The sequence below is a fragment of the Protomyctophum parallelum genome (genome assembly GCF_964188405.1).
Source record: "Protomyctophum parallelum genome assembly, chromosome: 11".
Taxonomy (NCBI): Eukaryota; Metazoa; Chordata; class Actinopteri; order Myctophiformes; family Myctophidae; genus Protomyctophum; species Protomyctophum parallelum.
This window is the reverse complement of record NC_139707.1, coordinates 40,481,440-40,500,535: the sequence shown is the minus strand read 5'-3', so window position 1 is coordinate 40,500,535 and position 19,096 is coordinate 40,481,440. Positions and strand designations below refer to the sequence as shown.

The 19,096-nt window shown below is 44.1% G+C and overlaps 1 protein-coding gene across 1 annotated transcript in view; it reads right to left on the bottom strand.

Annotated features, from left to right (window-relative positions):
* Positions 1-19,096, bottom strand: part of nalcn (sodium leak channel, non-selective) — a 111,843-nt gene that overhangs the window by 16,242 nt on the left and 76,505 nt on the right. The window contains exons 15-25 of the mRNA XM_083776368.1: positions 11,035-11,171; positions 9,810-9,951; positions 9,015-9,088; positions 7,264-7,365; positions 6,701-6,770; positions 6,478-6,569; positions 5,800-5,922; positions 4,890-4,946; positions 4,222-4,342; positions 1,988-2,119; positions 643-810 (exon numbers count right to left, since the gene is read on the bottom strand). Of these exons, the coding sequence (XP_083632494.1) occupies positions 643-810; positions 1,988-2,119; positions 4,222-4,342; positions 4,890-4,946; positions 5,800-5,922; positions 6,478-6,569; positions 6,701-6,770; positions 7,264-7,365; positions 9,015-9,088; positions 9,810-9,951; positions 11,035-11,171 (1,218 nt within the window). The remainder of the gene's footprint in view (positions 1-642; positions 811-1,987; positions 2,120-4,221; positions 4,343-4,889; positions 4,947-5,799; positions 5,923-6,477; positions 6,570-6,700; positions 6,771-7,263; positions 7,366-9,014; positions 9,089-9,809; positions 9,952-11,034; positions 11,172-19,096) is intronic.

Sequence of the window (19,096 nt, the reverse complement as noted above, 5' to 3'; positions counted from 1 at the left end):
AAATAAAACCCATGTTACTTATAGCCCTTTTGTGTAATGTCAACTGTCTATTTATTATTTTATGTAAGTAGCCGTGTAATAAGTGGGATAATGTCCGGCTAGCTGGTCATTGTTGGGATATAATTCACCTTCAGGGTGATTAACCATGTACGCTTCGTGTCGGTGGTTACTCACCCCGTCAGTGAATTATCTCCCAACATGTGTGAAGCCTCAGTTGAGGTACTAACCAAGACACAGCAGACATCAATCATGGAAAAAGGAAATGACGACTGCTCCAAATTGAATTGCTTCCTAGAATAGCCGATACTGAGCAGTACCTTAACTGCTAACTGTTTGGCCCTCCTTTTAGAGAGGCAGGCGATTTGAAGGCCTCTCGCAACCAACTTGCGCACGTGCCCTTGGCTACCAAAGATAAGAACTGAAAGTTTACATCTGTAGCCTAACTGTGAGATGGTCTGCGCTCTTGCTGGTGATAGTTAGCACTTTGGCTTCCTCCCTATGGTTTTCATTAACAACAATGACATCAGGGGTGTTAGCTGTAATGTTAGAGAACACAGGATCATCATTACACATGCTACACATTATGCTTGGCTTCACAGTAGAATGCAAGTTCCATTTGTTTCAGAGAAGGGCTGCACTGACCAGGAAGATCTCCTTGAAGCCCTTGAGGACCTCTCGCACCACCTTCCTCATTTGAGGGACCAGCTTGAAGATCCGCAGCGGTCGCAGGCAGCGCAGCATCATCAGCAGCTGAGCCCCCGACTCTGGTGGGACGTTGGCAGGCAGCCAGCACAGGAAGAGCAGGCTCACCTACAGGATGGGAGGGAGATCGCCAAAGGTAAAGAAGGTTCAAGGTTAAAGTTTATTTAGTGTCCCCGAAGGGCAAATTGGGCTGCAGCATAGACAGTACATTAAACAATGAATGAAACAGTACAAACAAACAAACAGTTCACATACTGTAGCAGAGTACAAAGGTGCACACAACCATTAAAGTGCAGGCGTTAAAGTGCTATGTGATAGGTCATAAAACGTGCATGTGCATAGACGTAGGCACGAGATAATACAGTAAAAAGTGAAATGTGCTTATCATAAGGTTATCTCCTAGATCTACCCACAGCAATCCCAATGTCCCTTTAACCTGTACCGTAAATATGTAGCATCTGACTGGTGCTAAAGTGTAGTGTTATTTGCTCACGTTGGCAGACTAGAAATAGCCTTTATCGGCCAAACAAAAAACTAAATCAAACAGATGCGGGGCGGCACTGTTCTTTTTGCAGTGCCACTGCGACACGATCTGAACTACACCCGGGGGAGCAGCCATGCATCGACTCTCATCCCGAGGCTAGACAGCAAGAGATGCCAGCTCAGGCTCAAATCCCTGTTTGAATCATCATTTATATGCAAATAACAATCACACTAGGAAAATGGGGTTATTTTGGAAGGCGCTGATGCAGAGGAAACGCTGGCAGAACACAAACAATGAGAGCGATGATGAGTCTGAACCAAATTAAGTTGTTTACAGTCATTAAAAGGGGATCTTCGTGAGCTTTGCAACACGCGCTCATTATCCCGCAAATGTAATCAAGCAGCGCTCTTGTATTCCCCGTCTGATCTGCCTTAGCCCATTTTGGGTCGGGAACCCCTTTTGGTGTTTTAAACATCATGTTATAATTTAGCTATTGAAAAATAGCAGATCCACAAGCTCATAGAGCGCCACCGATTGGCGCGCTACGAGCTTGTAGGTCTGCTATTTTTGAAAAATCGTAAAAATGTGGCACAAATCTTTGAATATAATATACTCTTTCAAAGTGAATGTTTTTAACTCAGTCCAAAATGGGTTAGGAGACTGTCCATAGTGTATTTAGTAAAAAAAAAGAAAAGTCTAAGATCAAAGCACTCTCACTCTCTAAACAATTCCATTTCAGAACCCGCAGCCTGCATGCTTCACGTTCCCGTTTCCACTGCGGGAGGACTGTGGATAACTCACCAGGTAAATGAAGATGTCCATGACTCCTCCAAAGTCTCTGATGACCGCCGTCGGGGTGAAGAACAGACCGTCGGCCATTATCTTTAGATTCAGCTCGAGGCTCATGAAGATCACAAACACGTACTCTCCGATCTGTAAACATACACAAAGCATCATTCATAATGTCATGGTGACGGCTAATGAGACATTCTCATCTCATATTCTCATCGGATATGAACACTAGGGCATTCACTTATAGTCATTTTTACTAGTTTACTAGTCGACTATAGTTGTTTAACTATTTTTTTTTCATAAATATTTGTACAAAACTTTTGTGTCTTTAACTATAATCTAGTACCTGATCTTGAGGTCTACAAAATCGGGAAATAAACAGGATTTTTCTTATCAACTAGTCAACTAGTACCAACAAGGTCGACTAGTGGATTTACTAGTTGAATAGTCGACTAGTTGCTTAATGCCCTAATGCAGGGGTTTTCAACTGGTTTTGATCCAGGGACCACCATTCTGACTAGCAGCAGCCTGGGGACCACCACTGTTGTGTCGGGTGGCACCCGACACAATAGTGGTGGGGCATTCATGCACCATGGGTTAAGATTGTTTTTGTTTTCTTCTTACTTGTTACTCACTAATCACACTATCACAGGCTACATTCATGAGCTGGACAAAAATGTATTTGTATATGTAATGTAAAGTATTTTATTATCAAAAGTTTTACTAAAGTGCCATTTCACATTTGACACTTGGTGCATTTGACAGTCACAGTAGGTTTGTTTCTGACAACCCCCCCCCACACACACACACACACACACACACACACACACACACACACACACACACACACACACACACACACACACACACACACACACACACACACACACACACACACACACACACACACACACACACACACACAGAAACAGAATATATATTTTTATCTTATTCTATTTTAATAATCTTCTCTTTATTTTAACCAACCTACAACCTGCACTACATTTTACTAGGGCCTTATACAGTACCTTTCTAACATACAGAGGGAACTGTTCATTGTGTACCGTCACTTTAAAAGCGTAATGTATACATCATCGTACGACGGTGTCACAACCTCACACCGGGGCTCCACCGGGCGTGTTGCGTCGTGTGCGTCAAAAAACGAACCAGCCAACCGGGGCAATTTTAATGCAGTCACGCAACGCAACACAACGTGTTTAACTCTATGGCAGGGAGATTTGACTTTCCCAAACGTATTATTATGTGCTTGCCTTGGGCAGCAAGCACGGTAAGCATGCATGCGTTGGGTGGAAGAGCAGGATGGTTGTTCCGCTGCAGCAGCTGATGACTCCGTCAGCTTTTCTTTTGGTTTATTTGACACCTTGAGCACTTGACTTTTTGAAATGTTAGATTCGACTTAAGTTATTATTATTATTTACAAGTAAAAAGAGTGCAAATAAGTTTTATATTATATATTAGAAAGGTAAAAAAAAAAAGTAAAGAAAAAAAAGGCAAAAATATAACTTTTCTGAATGCCTGGCTGCGGACCACCAGCAGTACCTCCACGGACCACCAGGGGGCCGCGGACCACCAGTTGAAAACCCCTGCCCTAATGCATACTATATATGCAGATCGCAACTCGCACATAAGACGCTCCAGACTTCATGCGACAGCAAACAAAACTACTTTTCTTCTACTTTTTGTCTTTTTTGCAGCAAGCTTATTTTCCCCCTTTATATTTTTGCTGCTCTTGCAGTTTGGCTCAGCACCGAAGTTGGAGGATGTGCGTGCGTTATTTTGGAGCTATACATAAATACATGCATTGATCATCTATCAATTTCCATGCATCAAATGTGACCAAATTTGACTGAGAGTCTGCCATCGCGCAAATTCCAGCTTTTCAGGAGATTATTATAAAAAAAAATCAAAATGAGTTTATAGCACAGGCAGACTTTTCACATACTAGAGCATGTCTGAAATAAGTGTCAGAGCTGAAATCGACATGTAAATATGAAATAAATGCTTAAACATGTAGCTACAAGTGAACCTTTCAAGCCTGTTTTCTCAACTCGTTGTTTTCTGCAAGACATTATACTCTATAACTTAGCCATATCTCCAAAACTGGTGGGCCAAACTGAACAACCAATATGTCAATTTGAAGCTATGATTCCCTGCTTTCATATGACATGAAAACGAAAATTCAAAGAAATCCATCCATCCGCCTGTCCATCCAGTTGTATTACCTGTAATGAAGGTGCCTGCATGACCCTCGTGAAAGGAGACTCAAACAACATAGATATACAGGAGCAAATGGTCACGAGAATCATCACCCAGTCCAGGTAGGTCACCAGACCCAGAAGATCACTGCAGGAACACACACACACACACACAAACAAACACACACACACACACACACACACACACACACACACACACAGACACGCACACACACACACACCCTTCAAATCAGACTGAGCAACACACCAATGCTGTTATAATTTTAAGTAGAGCAAGCCAGCCTGCATAACTCCAAAGTATTCTTAGCCTGGCTAATAAGCCAGACCGAATCAGCCGTTGGCAAAAAAAATTGCCTGCCGGCGGATTACGGTCTGGAGAGGCTCAATTGTATGCCCATTTCCTACGCCAGAGAACTGGTGTGGCCAATCGGGGCACGGTATGACCTTTGACTGACAGTAGCTCTGACCAATTGCGTCAAAGAGAAAATGTTTGAACCCGCCCCTCGGGAAACAAGATCCATACACAGCATCTCCAGACTCAAATACCACACGACAGTGTGATTTGAGTCTGGCTTATTAGCCAGGCTAAAGTATTCTAGCATATAAGTGATTTTTTTAGGAAGAATGGATCAAAGTAGTGGACCTTGGACGAATCGACAATTCATCACACTTACTAAAGTTGGTAGTATTTGGTGTTCTTCATTGCACCCGTTATTGGGTCTGTTTTGGACCTGAGTAGATAGAAATATACATGAGTTTAAAGTGTACAAACATCGGTTGCATGTTGGCTGACGTAGTATGATAAGAAATGTCAAGTTTAAGCCATACAGTATGTTATACTCATGAATCATGTTATACGCATCATAATATGGTGTTGCTCGCTGATCTAGAATACTGTAGATTAGCTATTTTCGCTATTTTGGAAAGGGAAAATGTTTGCCTATAATTATGTTTACGATAATATCTCTATGCGGTGTGTTACGGATAATATATACAATTTAGAAAAATGAAAATAACATAAAACTTTCAGTGGAACAGTTTAAGAGCCATAAACGACAAGACGTCTAATTGCCAATTATGGACGACAAGACGTGCTCCCTTGGGAAAATCCATATTTTGTTCCTCTAATATGGTGTACAGGTGACGACATGCACATTACATGCATAATAGAATTACAATTTTCGGAATAACGTGTTCCTTCCACGCGCTACGTCCAACCAGGGAAACTCCCCCCTGTCAGGTGTAAAGGAGCAACTTGGACACTCAGGCATGAAGGAAGCATGAGTTCAAGTCCGTTGCTCTCCCCTTGTCCCCCATATATGGGGACTATAGGTTGACAGAGGGTGTGTAGAGTCCAGGATCACATTAGATGATTGACACAGGGGTGAAAAATGGGTTACAAAATCGTGGGATAAAAAATATATTAGAAAAAGAAAATAAATTGTAATTTATTTTCTTTTTCTAATATATTTTTTTATAATGGGCGAATTGGCAACCAAAGCCCAAACTGGTGACCACCAGGTGGCACTGAATTAAGGCAAGCGGGACATATCAAAGGGATCATGGGGAGGCCCCCGGCCTTACGCGTTGAAGCGAGCGCGGACCACCGTCCGGCAGAAGGTCCTGAAGCGGTGCTCTCGGCCCACGATGAACAGAGGCTTGTCAAAGTACGGATGGTTCTCCCTGAGCTCCTCCTCCTGGACCTTCCTTCTCAAACACAACACAACATGGGCCACAAACCCTGTGTAAATGCTTTATGTTTCGTTACGCTGACTTTGAAACTTCAAATGCCACGAAATTAGATACATTCGTTAAACCCATTTTGACCCGAGATCAGATTCAAAAAATGTCTTCTACATCCTGACGGTTTTCTGAAAAAGCTGTGTTTCTGTGTCAGTCGTTCTTCGATTTTTCAAAAATAGCAGACCTACAAGCTCTTAGCGCGCCACTCGGTGGCGCACTATGAGCTTGTAGATCTGCTATTTTTCAATAGCTAAAGCATAACATAATGATAACACCTTAGCATTATTTATTTAGCCCAAAATGGGTTAAATAAAGACTGATTGATTTTGAAGAGTGTAGAACGTAGATTTGAACCGATGAACGCGATAAAACCATAATTCACATGATAACACAATAGTCTGTAGAGACTTAAACACGGCTGGCAAACTTAGTACATTAAAAAAAAATGCTTTTTTTTATTTCCGCACAACATTCTATTATTAGTTCACACTGTATTAGCATGTGTGTGGGTGTGCACACCGTTTCATCTCGGCCTGTTCCTTCTTCTCTTGGATCATCTTGATCTCGCTGTCTTCCCTCTGTGCGTTGCGATAGCGTACTGTACTGGAGTGCTAGAGTTTGGAGAACAACAGACTGGCGTTTTACAACAATGCTCCAACTCTATTGAATTACCTTGGACGTTATACAAAGCAAACTGCAGTACATGTTCGTGACCGTGGGGGGTGCACACGTGCTTACTCACATCCTGCGTAAGTGTCTCCAGTGACTTTCCTCGGCTGATCCTCTGACTGGTAGAGCCGTGTCTCAGAGACCTGCCAGATGAATGGCAAAGATAGACAGAGAGAGAGAGAGAGAGAGAGAGAGAGAGAGAGAGGGATAGAGAGAGAGGGATAGAAAGAGAGAGATGAGCCTACAAGTGTCTTGTCAATGCGTATGGATCTTAGAGTATATATGAATAGAGATGACATCCGAGTTCTCCTTCCATCCACTTGCATTAAGTTGCTCAAAAGCGCATGAGGCGATTTCACTCCTCCTTCCGGGTAGGAACAGATTGCATTCTGGGATGGATTTGCCCCAAACACATGAACGCGCTGCCGTTGAACGTGCTCGAACGCGCACGAACGCGCACGAGCGTGCTGCCGTCGTGAACGTGCACAATGATAGTCAACAGACCAGCGCGTTCATGTGTTTGGGGCCAGGCTGCAATACCTTCCTTCGGCCACTATGTCCATTTCATGTTCATGCCTTCTCTATTCATATGTACTCTAAGGTATGGATGTGCATGTTGATCCGCTGGTCTCAGACCTGCGTTCCTGTCGGATGTGGTGCTGGACACTCAGTATGGAGCGCTCCTTGGCAGGCTGGCCCTCAATAGATCCACTGAGCATCCGCTGTCTGGTACAGGCCCTGGGAAAGGCACACACACACAAAAACACTGTTTTCTCTCGCTCACACATCATGAAAACCAATCCGATGTATACGGTATCTATAGATCTAAATGTCAACATGACGTTCTTATTGAACCTATAACTACTTCCTAATGACCGCTCTGAGATTGGGAGGTCAGGGCTCAATTTCCTGGCCGGATAATACTAAAGAATAAGATCCAGTGCCCTTAATTAATGGTACATTTATTGCATATTGTGCAGCAACGGACAATCACAACACAATCGGCATAAAGCCTTCCTCAGCGTGTATCGATACACGCCGAGGAAGGCTTCACGCCAAAACGCAATAAATGTACCGTCAAAGGACTTTGGAGTGCTGGCTATCTCTCTCTTCAATAGTGATTATTTGTGAGCCGTGCACCCGGTAATCTGCATTTTTTTGAGTGGTGCAACCACTCCTACAAGCGGCAATGTCCGTGTACCTGTGTGTGTATGTACCTGTGTGTGTACCTGTTTGTTTGTATGTATGTATAAGTGAGCACGAGTATGTGACTTAATAATAGCAGTAGGGGGCGCCAGAAACAGTGAGAGGGGTAGTGCTGTGTCTCTAATGAGAGAGAGTGAGAGAGAGAGAGAGACGTACTTGCATATCAAGCCAGCTCACACTACGGAAACAAATAAGCTCCACATTACTACTTCCTAATGACAGAACACGCCATGGTTGATCGTCACAAACCCAAAATAAACCATTTTGGCCTTCTGTATGCAGAACTGTTCTACAACAATTTTACGATTTTTCAAAAATAGCAGATCTACAAGCTCAGTGGCGCGCTACGAGCTTGTAGGTCTGCTATTTAAAAAAAATCGTACAATCTTTCAATATATATTCTCGCCTGCCTATACGCAAGTATAGGCAAGTATAGGCAGGCATATATCATGCGTATATGCGTGCGTGTGTAAGAAACACAGGAAAACAACACGTCGTAGCAGAACCAAGCTGTTTTGTGAGGAGATCGCTGTGTCGTGTGACTTATTTATGGATATACTCGTGTTGTTGTTGTGTTGTTTATTGGCATCGAGCACCCATGCATGATTGATGGCATTGTGTGTGCGTGTGCGACCGTGCGTGCGTGTGTGGTGATGTGGATGTGCATGTACATGCGCGTGCCATGTGCGTGCGTGTGTGTGTGACTGAGACAGGGCCAGGTGACTCAACGGAGCTGTCGTTCAGATTAGACGAATGAAGGGTTGATGAGAACCAGATTGGACACGGTGCAGTCAAGCTAATCTGCAGTCAGTGCCAGCGTCTCCGTGCCAAACGGCAAATTATCCATTTTGCTTAATCGCACCGACAAATGAGTCTGAAGTGGGCGAGTGTGTGTGATGTCTGTAAGAGATTTGGCTGCGTGTCACTCCCCGTCTCTCTCTTCTCTCTCTCTCTCTCTGCCTGTTTCCTGTCATTCTCTAATTTATAATATCAATAAAAGCAGAAAAGCCCAATAAAATATCTTGGGGAAAAAAAGAAAAAGAATTGCAAAGTGGACCTCAAAGAATACTGATCAGTCTAGATCTAGAACATCATACAACTCTCCTGGCCGCCCACCTAATAAAACAAAAGCACAACAACCATGACACCAGTATATGAGTGAAGATTGGATGTAGTCTTACCGCAGGATTTTATTGACGGTGTTCTCTTTTTCCAGGAGATTGCGTGCGCGTATACTGAATATTGACCTGCGGAGCTAATAAACAACACATGTGTTACGAGGATTAACTAAATGAACACTGTAAGTACATTTTGGTTTTGCTACTGTATTTGAAAGGGATTTGTCAACATCATGTCTGTCTCTCTCTCTCATATATACATATATCTCTCATACATAATATATATATATATATATATATATTAGGGTTGTCCAGATACACATTTTTCTCTTCCGATCCCGATACCTCATTTTCTGTGTTAGCCGATACCAATACTGAATACCGATACCAGTGTTGTGATCTCGTGTTGTGTTTATCTAGCTATATATATATATATATATATCGTGTTGTGTTTATAGCAGACTCCTCACTCAAATGTGCACTTGCAGTTTGGGCAACTCGAAAGCAAACTCCACATGCCCCAACATTTCATTTACCTGCCATAGGGCTGTATTTTGCGTGTCTTAAGTACCAGGTCTTATTACCTAACTTGAGTAAACTAAAGACCTGGAGGCGTGATCAATGCCATTTGGCTATTCTGAGTGGCCAAAGAGCATTGATCACGCCTCCAGGTCTTTAGTTTACTCAAGTTAGGTAATAAGACCTGGTACTTAAGACACGCAAAATACAGCCCATAGTGTCGACCCCTTAGCCCTGTGTCGGATCGCTGGTTAGACTGGCATATTCGCCGATATGACAAATAAGGGCCAATACTGATACTTTTCCGATACTTCTTTAATAGATACACATAAAATGTACCTTCTGGTCGATGTACTTGTTGTCTTCAATGGCTGAGCGTTTGGAGTGGTCGCACGAGGATGATGAGGCCGATGGGAGACGGCGGAACAAACAGCTAGTGTCCTGCTGTTGACGATCAATAAACTGCTTCATAAAGCTTTCCCTGGAACGCACGCACGCACACGCACACACACACACACACACACACACAGTCACACACACACAAATCAACCAATTTGTGCTGACATACCTACAGTACAGACACCGCCAATAATATGTACAGGCAGAAAACGTGCCACTTTACAGCGTCAGTATAAGCTTGCTGTGCTCACAATACATCACAATAAAGCAAAGTTCAAGGTTTGTGATCAGGGTAATTTGTTTTGTTTTGTTTTTATCACATCCCAGACGAAACACTAGACCTGTGCCCATACAGTAACAGTCATAACTACTCCCAGGTTTAACCCATGCTGGGCGGAAACCCATTTTGGTGTTAACACTATATGTTATGCTTTAGCTATTGAAAAATAGCAGATCTACAAGCTCATAGCGCGCCACCGAGTGGCGCGCTACGAGCTTGTAGGTCTGCTATTTTTTTTAAATCGAAGAGCGACTGACATAGAAGACATTTTTAGAATCTGATCTCAGGTCAGAATGGAAAACTGTCAGGATGTAGAAGACATTTTTAGAATCTGAACTCAGGTCAGAATGGGTTAAGCTTAGCTGGGGCTGCTGAAGCCGCAGCAGATGGGCTGCTGTATGTGGACTAGGATGTCTGTAGGGGTTGAAGGCCCCAGCTGTGCACTAATCAGCCTCTAAAATTTGATCATCTGAGTGGGACACACTTCAGCTCTGCTGCTAATCATCACTGCATATCAAAATGATAAGACCACCCCTCGAACATATTGATGGTTTCAATCTGCCTTGGACAAGTCGGACGCCATTTTCTCATCTTCATTCTGAACACAAGCACTGACCGTGCGAAAGCAGACATGGCTGCTCGCTCAGTGCAACGCTTAAGAGATAATGATCTCAGAGACTTGTAAAAGATCTGTAAAAGTATCGGACTGGGTGAGCTTCCCCCGTGTTGAGTCAAATTAAGCCGCAGGCTCCACTCTCCTGGTGGTGACCCTTCCGTCAATTCCTTTAAGTTTCAGCTTTGCAATCATACTCCCCCCCCCCCGGAAACCAAAGACTTTGCTTTCCCGGGCACTGCATGTCGTCCTCGCCTGTGTGGCTTACTTACCTGATCCTGGGTACAGTGAAGTCAGATGGGAGCTTGGAGACCTTGACCATTTGTGGTCTGTTGGGGAACTTCTCAAAGATACGGAGTCTGAGAGGAAGCTTTTCTTTGGTGTCAGCATTTGCTTCACTTTGCTTCAGCTAACGTATGAGAAAGAAAGAAAGAAAGAAAGAAAGAAAGAAGGAAAGAAGGAAAGAAGGAAAGAAGGAAAGAAAGAAAGAAAAAGTATATGTATTAGTTAATGTACAGCACTACACAATAGGCCAAAAAGACTCAAGTAAACATGTTGCAGGTGTGGGGAGGGAGAAAAGAATACAGGTAAAGTAGGTGGAGAAAAGTCAGGGCTGGTAACTGGGAGAGTAGTAAGACGATGACCTTGGAGCTGTGTGTGCGTGCGTGTGCGTGTGCATGTGTGCGGATGTGTGCGTGCGGGCGTGTGTGTGTGCTCTCCAGGAAACACAGCCAGAACAGATCTCTGACTGACGCTTTGGGGGAGGCAGACATAGGGTTGGCCTGAGGATGGCAGCAACACACTTACCTACAGCAACACACACGGCACACTACAGCACAGACAAGGCAGTCCTGAGGTCCCACTTACTTTCATAAAAGAAGGATGAAGGATGCAACAAAAGGAGGGAAGAAAAGAACAGATTATGCTGGAATGGTTAATGCAAAAAAAAAAAAGAAACAAGTAAATGGTTAGAAATAATATGCATGCATGCATGGCAGGCCGGGGAAAGCTAGCACAGACTGGCGTGGGGCGGTGACCTGGCAGAGCAAATTAAACCAATTGTTTATGTTTAATAAGATCTAGTAGGAAGGGGTGTGTGGGCGGATGAATATTTCCTGGCATGCATTCTCTTTCTGGGAGCCTTGGGAGATAACCCTGATAATGCGATTCAGATTAGGCCAGGAGGTGAACCGAGTTTTGGGCCCAGACGGTGAACGAACGAGGGCTTATCATAAAGATCAGGCGACCCCGCGGTCCGCCATATTGATTGGGCCGTCTCTCTCTCTCTCCGTCACTCCGTCTGTTTGTCTGCTTGTGCATCTACCATCCATTTCTATGTGTGTGTGCGTACATCTGTGCGCGTGTGCATGTCTGTCTGTGTGCGTGCGTGTGTGTGTGTGTGTGTGTGTGTGTGTGTGTGTGTGTGTGTGTGTGTGTGTGTGCTGCACACTGGTATTTCTATTCCTGGTTGTCTGACTCCCTTAGTTCCTGACTGTCTGAAATCACCCTTCTGTTTTTAAGGGATAATGGGTTTCACTCGGTCTATTTGTGCATCTACCAATGTATCCCCTCCATTTCTGTGTGTGTGTGTGTGTGTGTGTGTGTGTGTGTGTGTGTGTGTGTACATCTGTGCGAGTGTGCGTGCGCGCGTGCAGGGTGTGTGAGGGGGCATGACAAAGGACAAACGATAATCTCCCTATCCATTCCCCCTCTCTAGCAAACTAACATGAAGGCTATGTGGATTTCATCTGCCTCGAGCAGATGATAGATGTGAAAAATGGAATTACGTCGTCCACCTTTCCCCAGACAGGCTTTTCTGTCTTCTCCTCTCTGTACCCAGACAGGCTTTTCTGTCTTCTCCTCTCTGCATACAGAGAGGAGACAGTCAGAAAAAATAAATGGCAGAAAACTGGCTTTCTAACATTGACATTATGAAACAAAGTTGTGGAGGAGATTGCAGGTATTAAAACTAGTAGAGTTGGGATAGCTTGGGACGCAGCAGTCTAAGTGGAATCAGTGAGGCTAACGTGGCTAGGAAAGTTAATAAAACATCTTTTCATCTTCTCTTCTACTGCGACATTGCGGCTATATAAAATAATTCCACAAAAAAAGAGTTGAGGCGACCTCTTTGGCATAAGGTCAGAGACGGAATATAAAGCGAGGCTTCTCCTCTAACGGCGCAGTTTGCTGGAGGAAACTTTGCTGCAGAAAGAGTGATGAAGTAATCTCAAACGGCATAGCTTGACGTTTGTATGTTGAATTGAATGCCCCACAACCGCCGTGCTCGAGTCAAAAGGTGTCACCTCTAATACTAGCCATGTCTTGTATATGGAGAGTATAGGTCGCTGCCTTCAGGAAGGAGATATGGCGTTCCAGCGCGTACAATAAGGTCAGACTGAAGAGGTCTTTTGTTCATCAATCAACTCAAATGTGTATGTGTGTTGCATACAAGGCCGCTGGGTGCGCAAAACGAATTTCACAGTGAGAACTGACAATAAAGTACTATATCATATCGTATCATATAAAACCCCCGGACAGTCGGACACGCATGTGCACTGCGCACACCCACAAAGACACACCCACCCACACAGTGCGCCGATAACGTCGACCGACCCTGCCTGTCCCGCGGGGCCCTAATCAATTGAGGCCAAGTCAGCGAGAGATGTACAGTGTGGCTCCGGTTCAGCAGCCTTCTCTGCAGCAGTATCCCATTACTGTTAAGCTTACAGTAGGCTACCATAACCCAGAGGCGGTGGGGGGTGGGCTGGGGGGGGGGGGGGGGGGCTCTCTCTATCACACATTCTTTCTCTGCATTTCTCTCATGGTTGGTTTGCTTCATGCTCACTTTCTCTGTCTCCCTCTCATCCTGTCTCCGTTAATGAATACTGTAACCTATCCGATGCCGCTCGGTGTTAGGCCTGCCTCCGATCACACTGTCACATTCTGTGAGCTGCTTCCCTGTTCCCTTATCCCCGCTCTCTCCCCTTTAATGAACAAAGTAGACAGTGTCTCTATAATACTTAACTTATTATTTCAGTGCAGTTTATCTATCCCTTCATTTATATGGGTCTCTGGGAAGCCACATGCATGCCATGAGAATGAATTTAATTTCGATTTACCGTCGGAATACAAAACTTTTATCCACTCGACCGTGGGATCATTTAGTAGCCCCCCCCCCCCCCCCCCCCATATGTAGGTGCATGTCTGTCATACGCCTTGGGGCCGTTAATGTCCTGAGATATAGACTGTAATTATGGGAGATAGCGGGGTAGTCGGCGGCAGTCCAAATGTAATACAGTCCCTCGAGTATTGATATTATGTAACGTTGTTTGCACAGCGAGCGGGGGCACAGCACGGTGTCCTTATGAACCTGTATCTGCTAAAGGTATCATCAGGGCCCTAAAGCCTCGTCGATATGCTGGGATCAATAATACAAACATGTATTAGTAAGAGCTTATGGCATAGAGCACATGCACAGCACAAGCCACTCGCTATGGATTACTTTACGGCTTTAGGTAATTTCAAAACGGGGAGGAATCACTTTCTTATGAAGGAAAACTGGGCAGATATGAACAGCATAATGATGTGGAAGCACAGCGATGTTTAAAACCGTGGTGCGAGACTGTGAGTACAGTATGTTTCTGCCTTTGCAAGCGTGTGTGTGCGAGTGTGTGTGCGTGCGTGTGCGTGAAATAATGGCATTCTTTTCTTTGAATTTGAGAGTCTGTTCATATTACACACACACAAGTGTGCATAATTTGCATGTGCACAAGAGAAAACATGTCATGTTTCTTTGTATTAGTGTGAGTGGTTAATAAATCAAAGACTGCCATATAGCTCAAGCAGTGTAGCCTAGCAGTACTAAAGTACTTACTGTACTTTAGTACATTCTATCCGTGTGTGATTTTATGTAGGCTTTACTTGAGAATGTGTGGATACTTACAGTATGACTTTCACTCTACTACTGTACATTCCTATAAGGGAAGATTACATATCTCTGCTGTCGGGAAGAAACTCCAAAAACTTTCAGGATATGAAAAATATAACTTTTTCAGGAAATTCAGAAAACCATATTTTTTTAAAACAAAGCAATACTGCCTCATCAAAGTTGGTGTTGTGACTATTCACACTTTCTTGCATGAGAGGGGGAGAGGTGGTGGAGTTAGCTAACAGGCGCTCCCAGCCTGTGGAGCGGTGCGCTCCACAGGCTGGGAGCTGATATCATTAATCCATTCTGACCTGAGATCAGATTCATACGAGGTTTCCACTGGACACACACTGGTCTGATTAACCCATTCTGACCTGAGATCAGATTCTAAAAATGTCAGTCGTTCTTCGATTTTTCAAAAATAGCAGACCTACAAGCTCGTAGCGCGCCACTCGGTGGCGTCCTGTGATTAATCTCTGTCCTGGGCGACGAGCGGAGTTATTTGATAGGACGGAGACCTCCGCTTATGCCGCTCGGCGTGTTAACGTTTTTTGGAAAGAAAAATATAAATTCCAATATTATTAAATATTATAAAACTCCTTCAGTGCCACATGACACCCTTGGACGCCTTTATGGAAAAATAAAATAAAATATATAAAAAATATTTTCAATTTTCAATTCTTTTTTTTTTTTTACTTCATCCAGATTTAGAAAATTCCTCTAATCTGGTGTTCAGGTGATGATATGCACATTACATGCACAATAGAATTACAATTTCTTTCTTTTATTTATAATGGGCTTCGGTGGCAACGAGGGCCAAAACTGGTATCCACCTGGTGGCACTGGATGAGTTGTTAAAAAGAAAACGTAAGTTTGTAATTTAAAATTTGGATAGTAGTTTTAAACGCATGTACTTAGAAGCAAGTACTCCCTCAAGTACAAATTTAACAGAGCTTTCTTTCTGAAATAATAGCAATATTTGACCAGGAGTATCTATACTTTGACTCAAGTACTGGGGTGGGGAGTACTTCCACGCTGCCTATAGCAGCGGGGCTGAGACTAATGTGTTTTGCCTTCAGAGCCATTCAGGTGTCAGGCCTGGGCTTTCTTCTCCCAATTCAGACCAATTTCAAGCTTGGTTGAGCTGGGAGATTTACATTAAGGGATTCCAGAGCTTTGTTAGCCCAGGGACCAGAGGTGCAGATTGAGCACCTGTGCTGGTCTTCGGTATAAAAGAACAGCTACCTTGCCTTTGCGACATGGAGGATCCATGTATGGGTGGGTCTAATAATATGTGTGTATATGACACGTACAGAAATAAATGATCTGTATCAATACATCTTTAAGATTCTAAAAATGTCTTCTACATCCTGACAGTTTTCTGAAAAATCTATGTTTCTATGTCAGTCGTTCTTCGATTTAAAAAAATAGCAGACCTACAAGCTCGTAGCGCGCCACTCGGTGGCGCGCTACGAGCTTGTAGATCTGCTATTTTTCAATAGCTAAAGCATAACATAATGCTAACACCAAAAGGGGTTCCCGCCCCAAAATGGGTTAAATGAGGAAATATTAAGCAAAAAGGAGTGAGAGTGAACGCCAGGCTGAAAAAAACGAACAGAGAAGAGACCCTTTTAGAACTATTATTGACAAAAGCAACATGCGGAAAACATTCCATTTACATTATTGTTAAGTCACCCGTCTCAATCAGTGTTTAGATGTGAACATTCAGAGCTGCTGCCAGGGGGGAGCTCGCTCTTGCACGGACGGGGGATACCTGGCAGACAGGCATGCTGAATTGGCAGAATGACAAAACCACTTCTGTCCATCTTGAAGGCAGACGCCACTTAGTATCGGTTGTGTAACGCAGCACTATGGGTTCTTTTTGTGAGGCAGCTGCATCCTTCACTGATTCCACCAGGGGTATGAAAAGCCTTTGGGAAAGGCTGGCTTGTCAGTACCATAACGCTTTCACAAATTATCTTGCTGTTGTCGGCAAATAACCACAGAGCCAGAGAGGTAACAATGTGGGGGGAAGAAGGAATTCCAGAGAGGACATCATTTGATCTGAAGAAGGGTTTTTTGAATGTGCCCTGGATGGTGTTATCAAAGCCGAATCATTTTAGCTGTGAAGCCTTTCATCACAGTGAGTATTGACTATTGCATTGAGTGTGAATGCAACACTCTACTGCTATATACTGGCCAGTTAACGAGTCCTCCGAAAAAGTGCCTCGGAGGCGTGTGAATAATATAATGTGTGATATCTGTCAGAATGGACAATGAGACAATGGGGATCTGATGAATGGTCGCCCACGGAGCCATGCTGCCCACCCGCTACCGAGATATGGAGCTGGTGGGAGGACATTAATTCAACACAATTTCAACCATGCAAACACTGACACCTGCTGTTCTCGGCTACAGCTATCCCGCTCTGCTCTGTGTGTGTTGTGTGATCATGGAACAAGCAAAGTACCAAAGAAAAGTATCAAAGTGTGTGTTTATGTGTTTACAGAAATGCAGTGGAACAGCAACACATCATGCATTTGGGTGACAACACACAAACATGCCAAGATGGCCTCCGTTCATTTTTCATTGTTGGTTGGGCTCAGGGCCAGCCACTGGACCAATGGGGGAGGAAGGAGGGAGGGAGGGTCGCCCCCTTGCTCTCATTAGCCGGGCAATGAGCCGTCCTCCGGGAGTACATGTACTCCCCAGACCACGTTACTGAACCACACCTCGGACACCTCACAACACAAAGGCTCACCTTGCTTAACCTGGGACCAAATACAAGGTAATACTAGGTGGTCTAGAACCTGAATTGGTCAAACTATAGTCCTTCTTACCCGTTTTGAATATATGAACAGCAAATGATGTTCACCAGATGGGGCAGTATAGAGAGTACTCTGTACTGCCCCGTCTGGCGGAGTCCATTCTGACCTGAGATCAGATTCTAAAAATGTCTTCCACATCCTGACGGTTTTCTGAAAAAGCCATGTTTCTATGTCGGTCGTTCTTCGATTTTTCAAAAATAGCAGATCTACAAGCTCATAGCGCGCCACCGAGTGGCGCGCTATGAGCTTGTAGATCTGCTATTTTTCAATAGCTAAAGCATAGCATAATGCTAACACCAAAAGGGGTTCCCGCCCAAAATGGGTTAAGGAAGTGTAGGCTACAGACAGAAGGACAGACAGAATGACTGAGTGACAGACATTTTTCGGTGCATTTCTAGATAGATAACAGCATGTGGAAAATGTGGAAAAATTTGAAAAATGGCAGCCATGGTTACCACGGGACAAATCTGTGATGGCCCTCTATAGCCAAAAATGTTCCTTATGGCATGTTCCAACTGTGTGCCAAAGTTCATGCTTTTATCATGAAGTGCACAATTCCATCAAAATACTGCACGTAGATGTTGGATTACTTGCTATTGTGGATATACACCAATACTACCAATACTGGGGGGGAGGGGGGGTATATTATATGTGTAATATGGTCTAAATGCTGCTCCTGGTTGTGAATTTATACATATGTTCAGATTGGATAATTCATTCAAAAGGATTACACACATGGAGATGGAACCCCACTACGTGTCATTCTTGTTTTCGGGTGGGAGCTAGTGTTCGTCCGTCCGTCCGTCCGTCCGTCCGCCCGCCTGTCCTTTGGATATCTTGCGAACCACACATCCTGACATCACACTTGGCAGGTGTATTGCTTGGGGGACGCCAAGGAATGCAGTGTCAAGATGATCCATGCTGCGGCCATGCCCAGAACAGGCACTGCACCACTTTGAGTCATTCTCAATTTGAATTAAGCAACTGCGGCCCACTGTGAATCGTTTTAATTGTATATTTTTCAAACCAGCCCAGTGGCAATTTTTCTTCTTGTTGTGTCTCTGGAGTGTCAGAATCCTCCGGTGGAAACAGTGAACTGAAGGTGACATTCAAGTGCTATAAGAACACATTGTCCAGGGGAATCTCTCAAGGCTATGCTATTTTCTTCTCTCTTCACAGCACTCTCTTCTCCTCCTCCTCCGTCGCCTTTCTCCTTCTCCTCTTAAATCTCCAAAATGAATGCTTGGTCCAATAAATCACACAAAATGTATAGGAACGGGGCTTTCACTGTTAATTCATAAATAATGGTGGAACATTCAGCTGGGGGCTGTAATACAATCACGTTGAAAACACATTTGACCTGGCTGCTTTGTCAGACACACTAAGTGGAGTGTACGGTGGAAATAACCAGCCAGAGCCCACACACTGGCATGTTAGACAGACTGACTGAGCGCGCACGCACACACGCACACGGACACACACACACACACACGCACACACACACACACACAGTAATGGGATCAGATGTTATTTGGGGGAGAAGAGCGATCTATCTATTGTTGCCAGGGTGACTCGGTA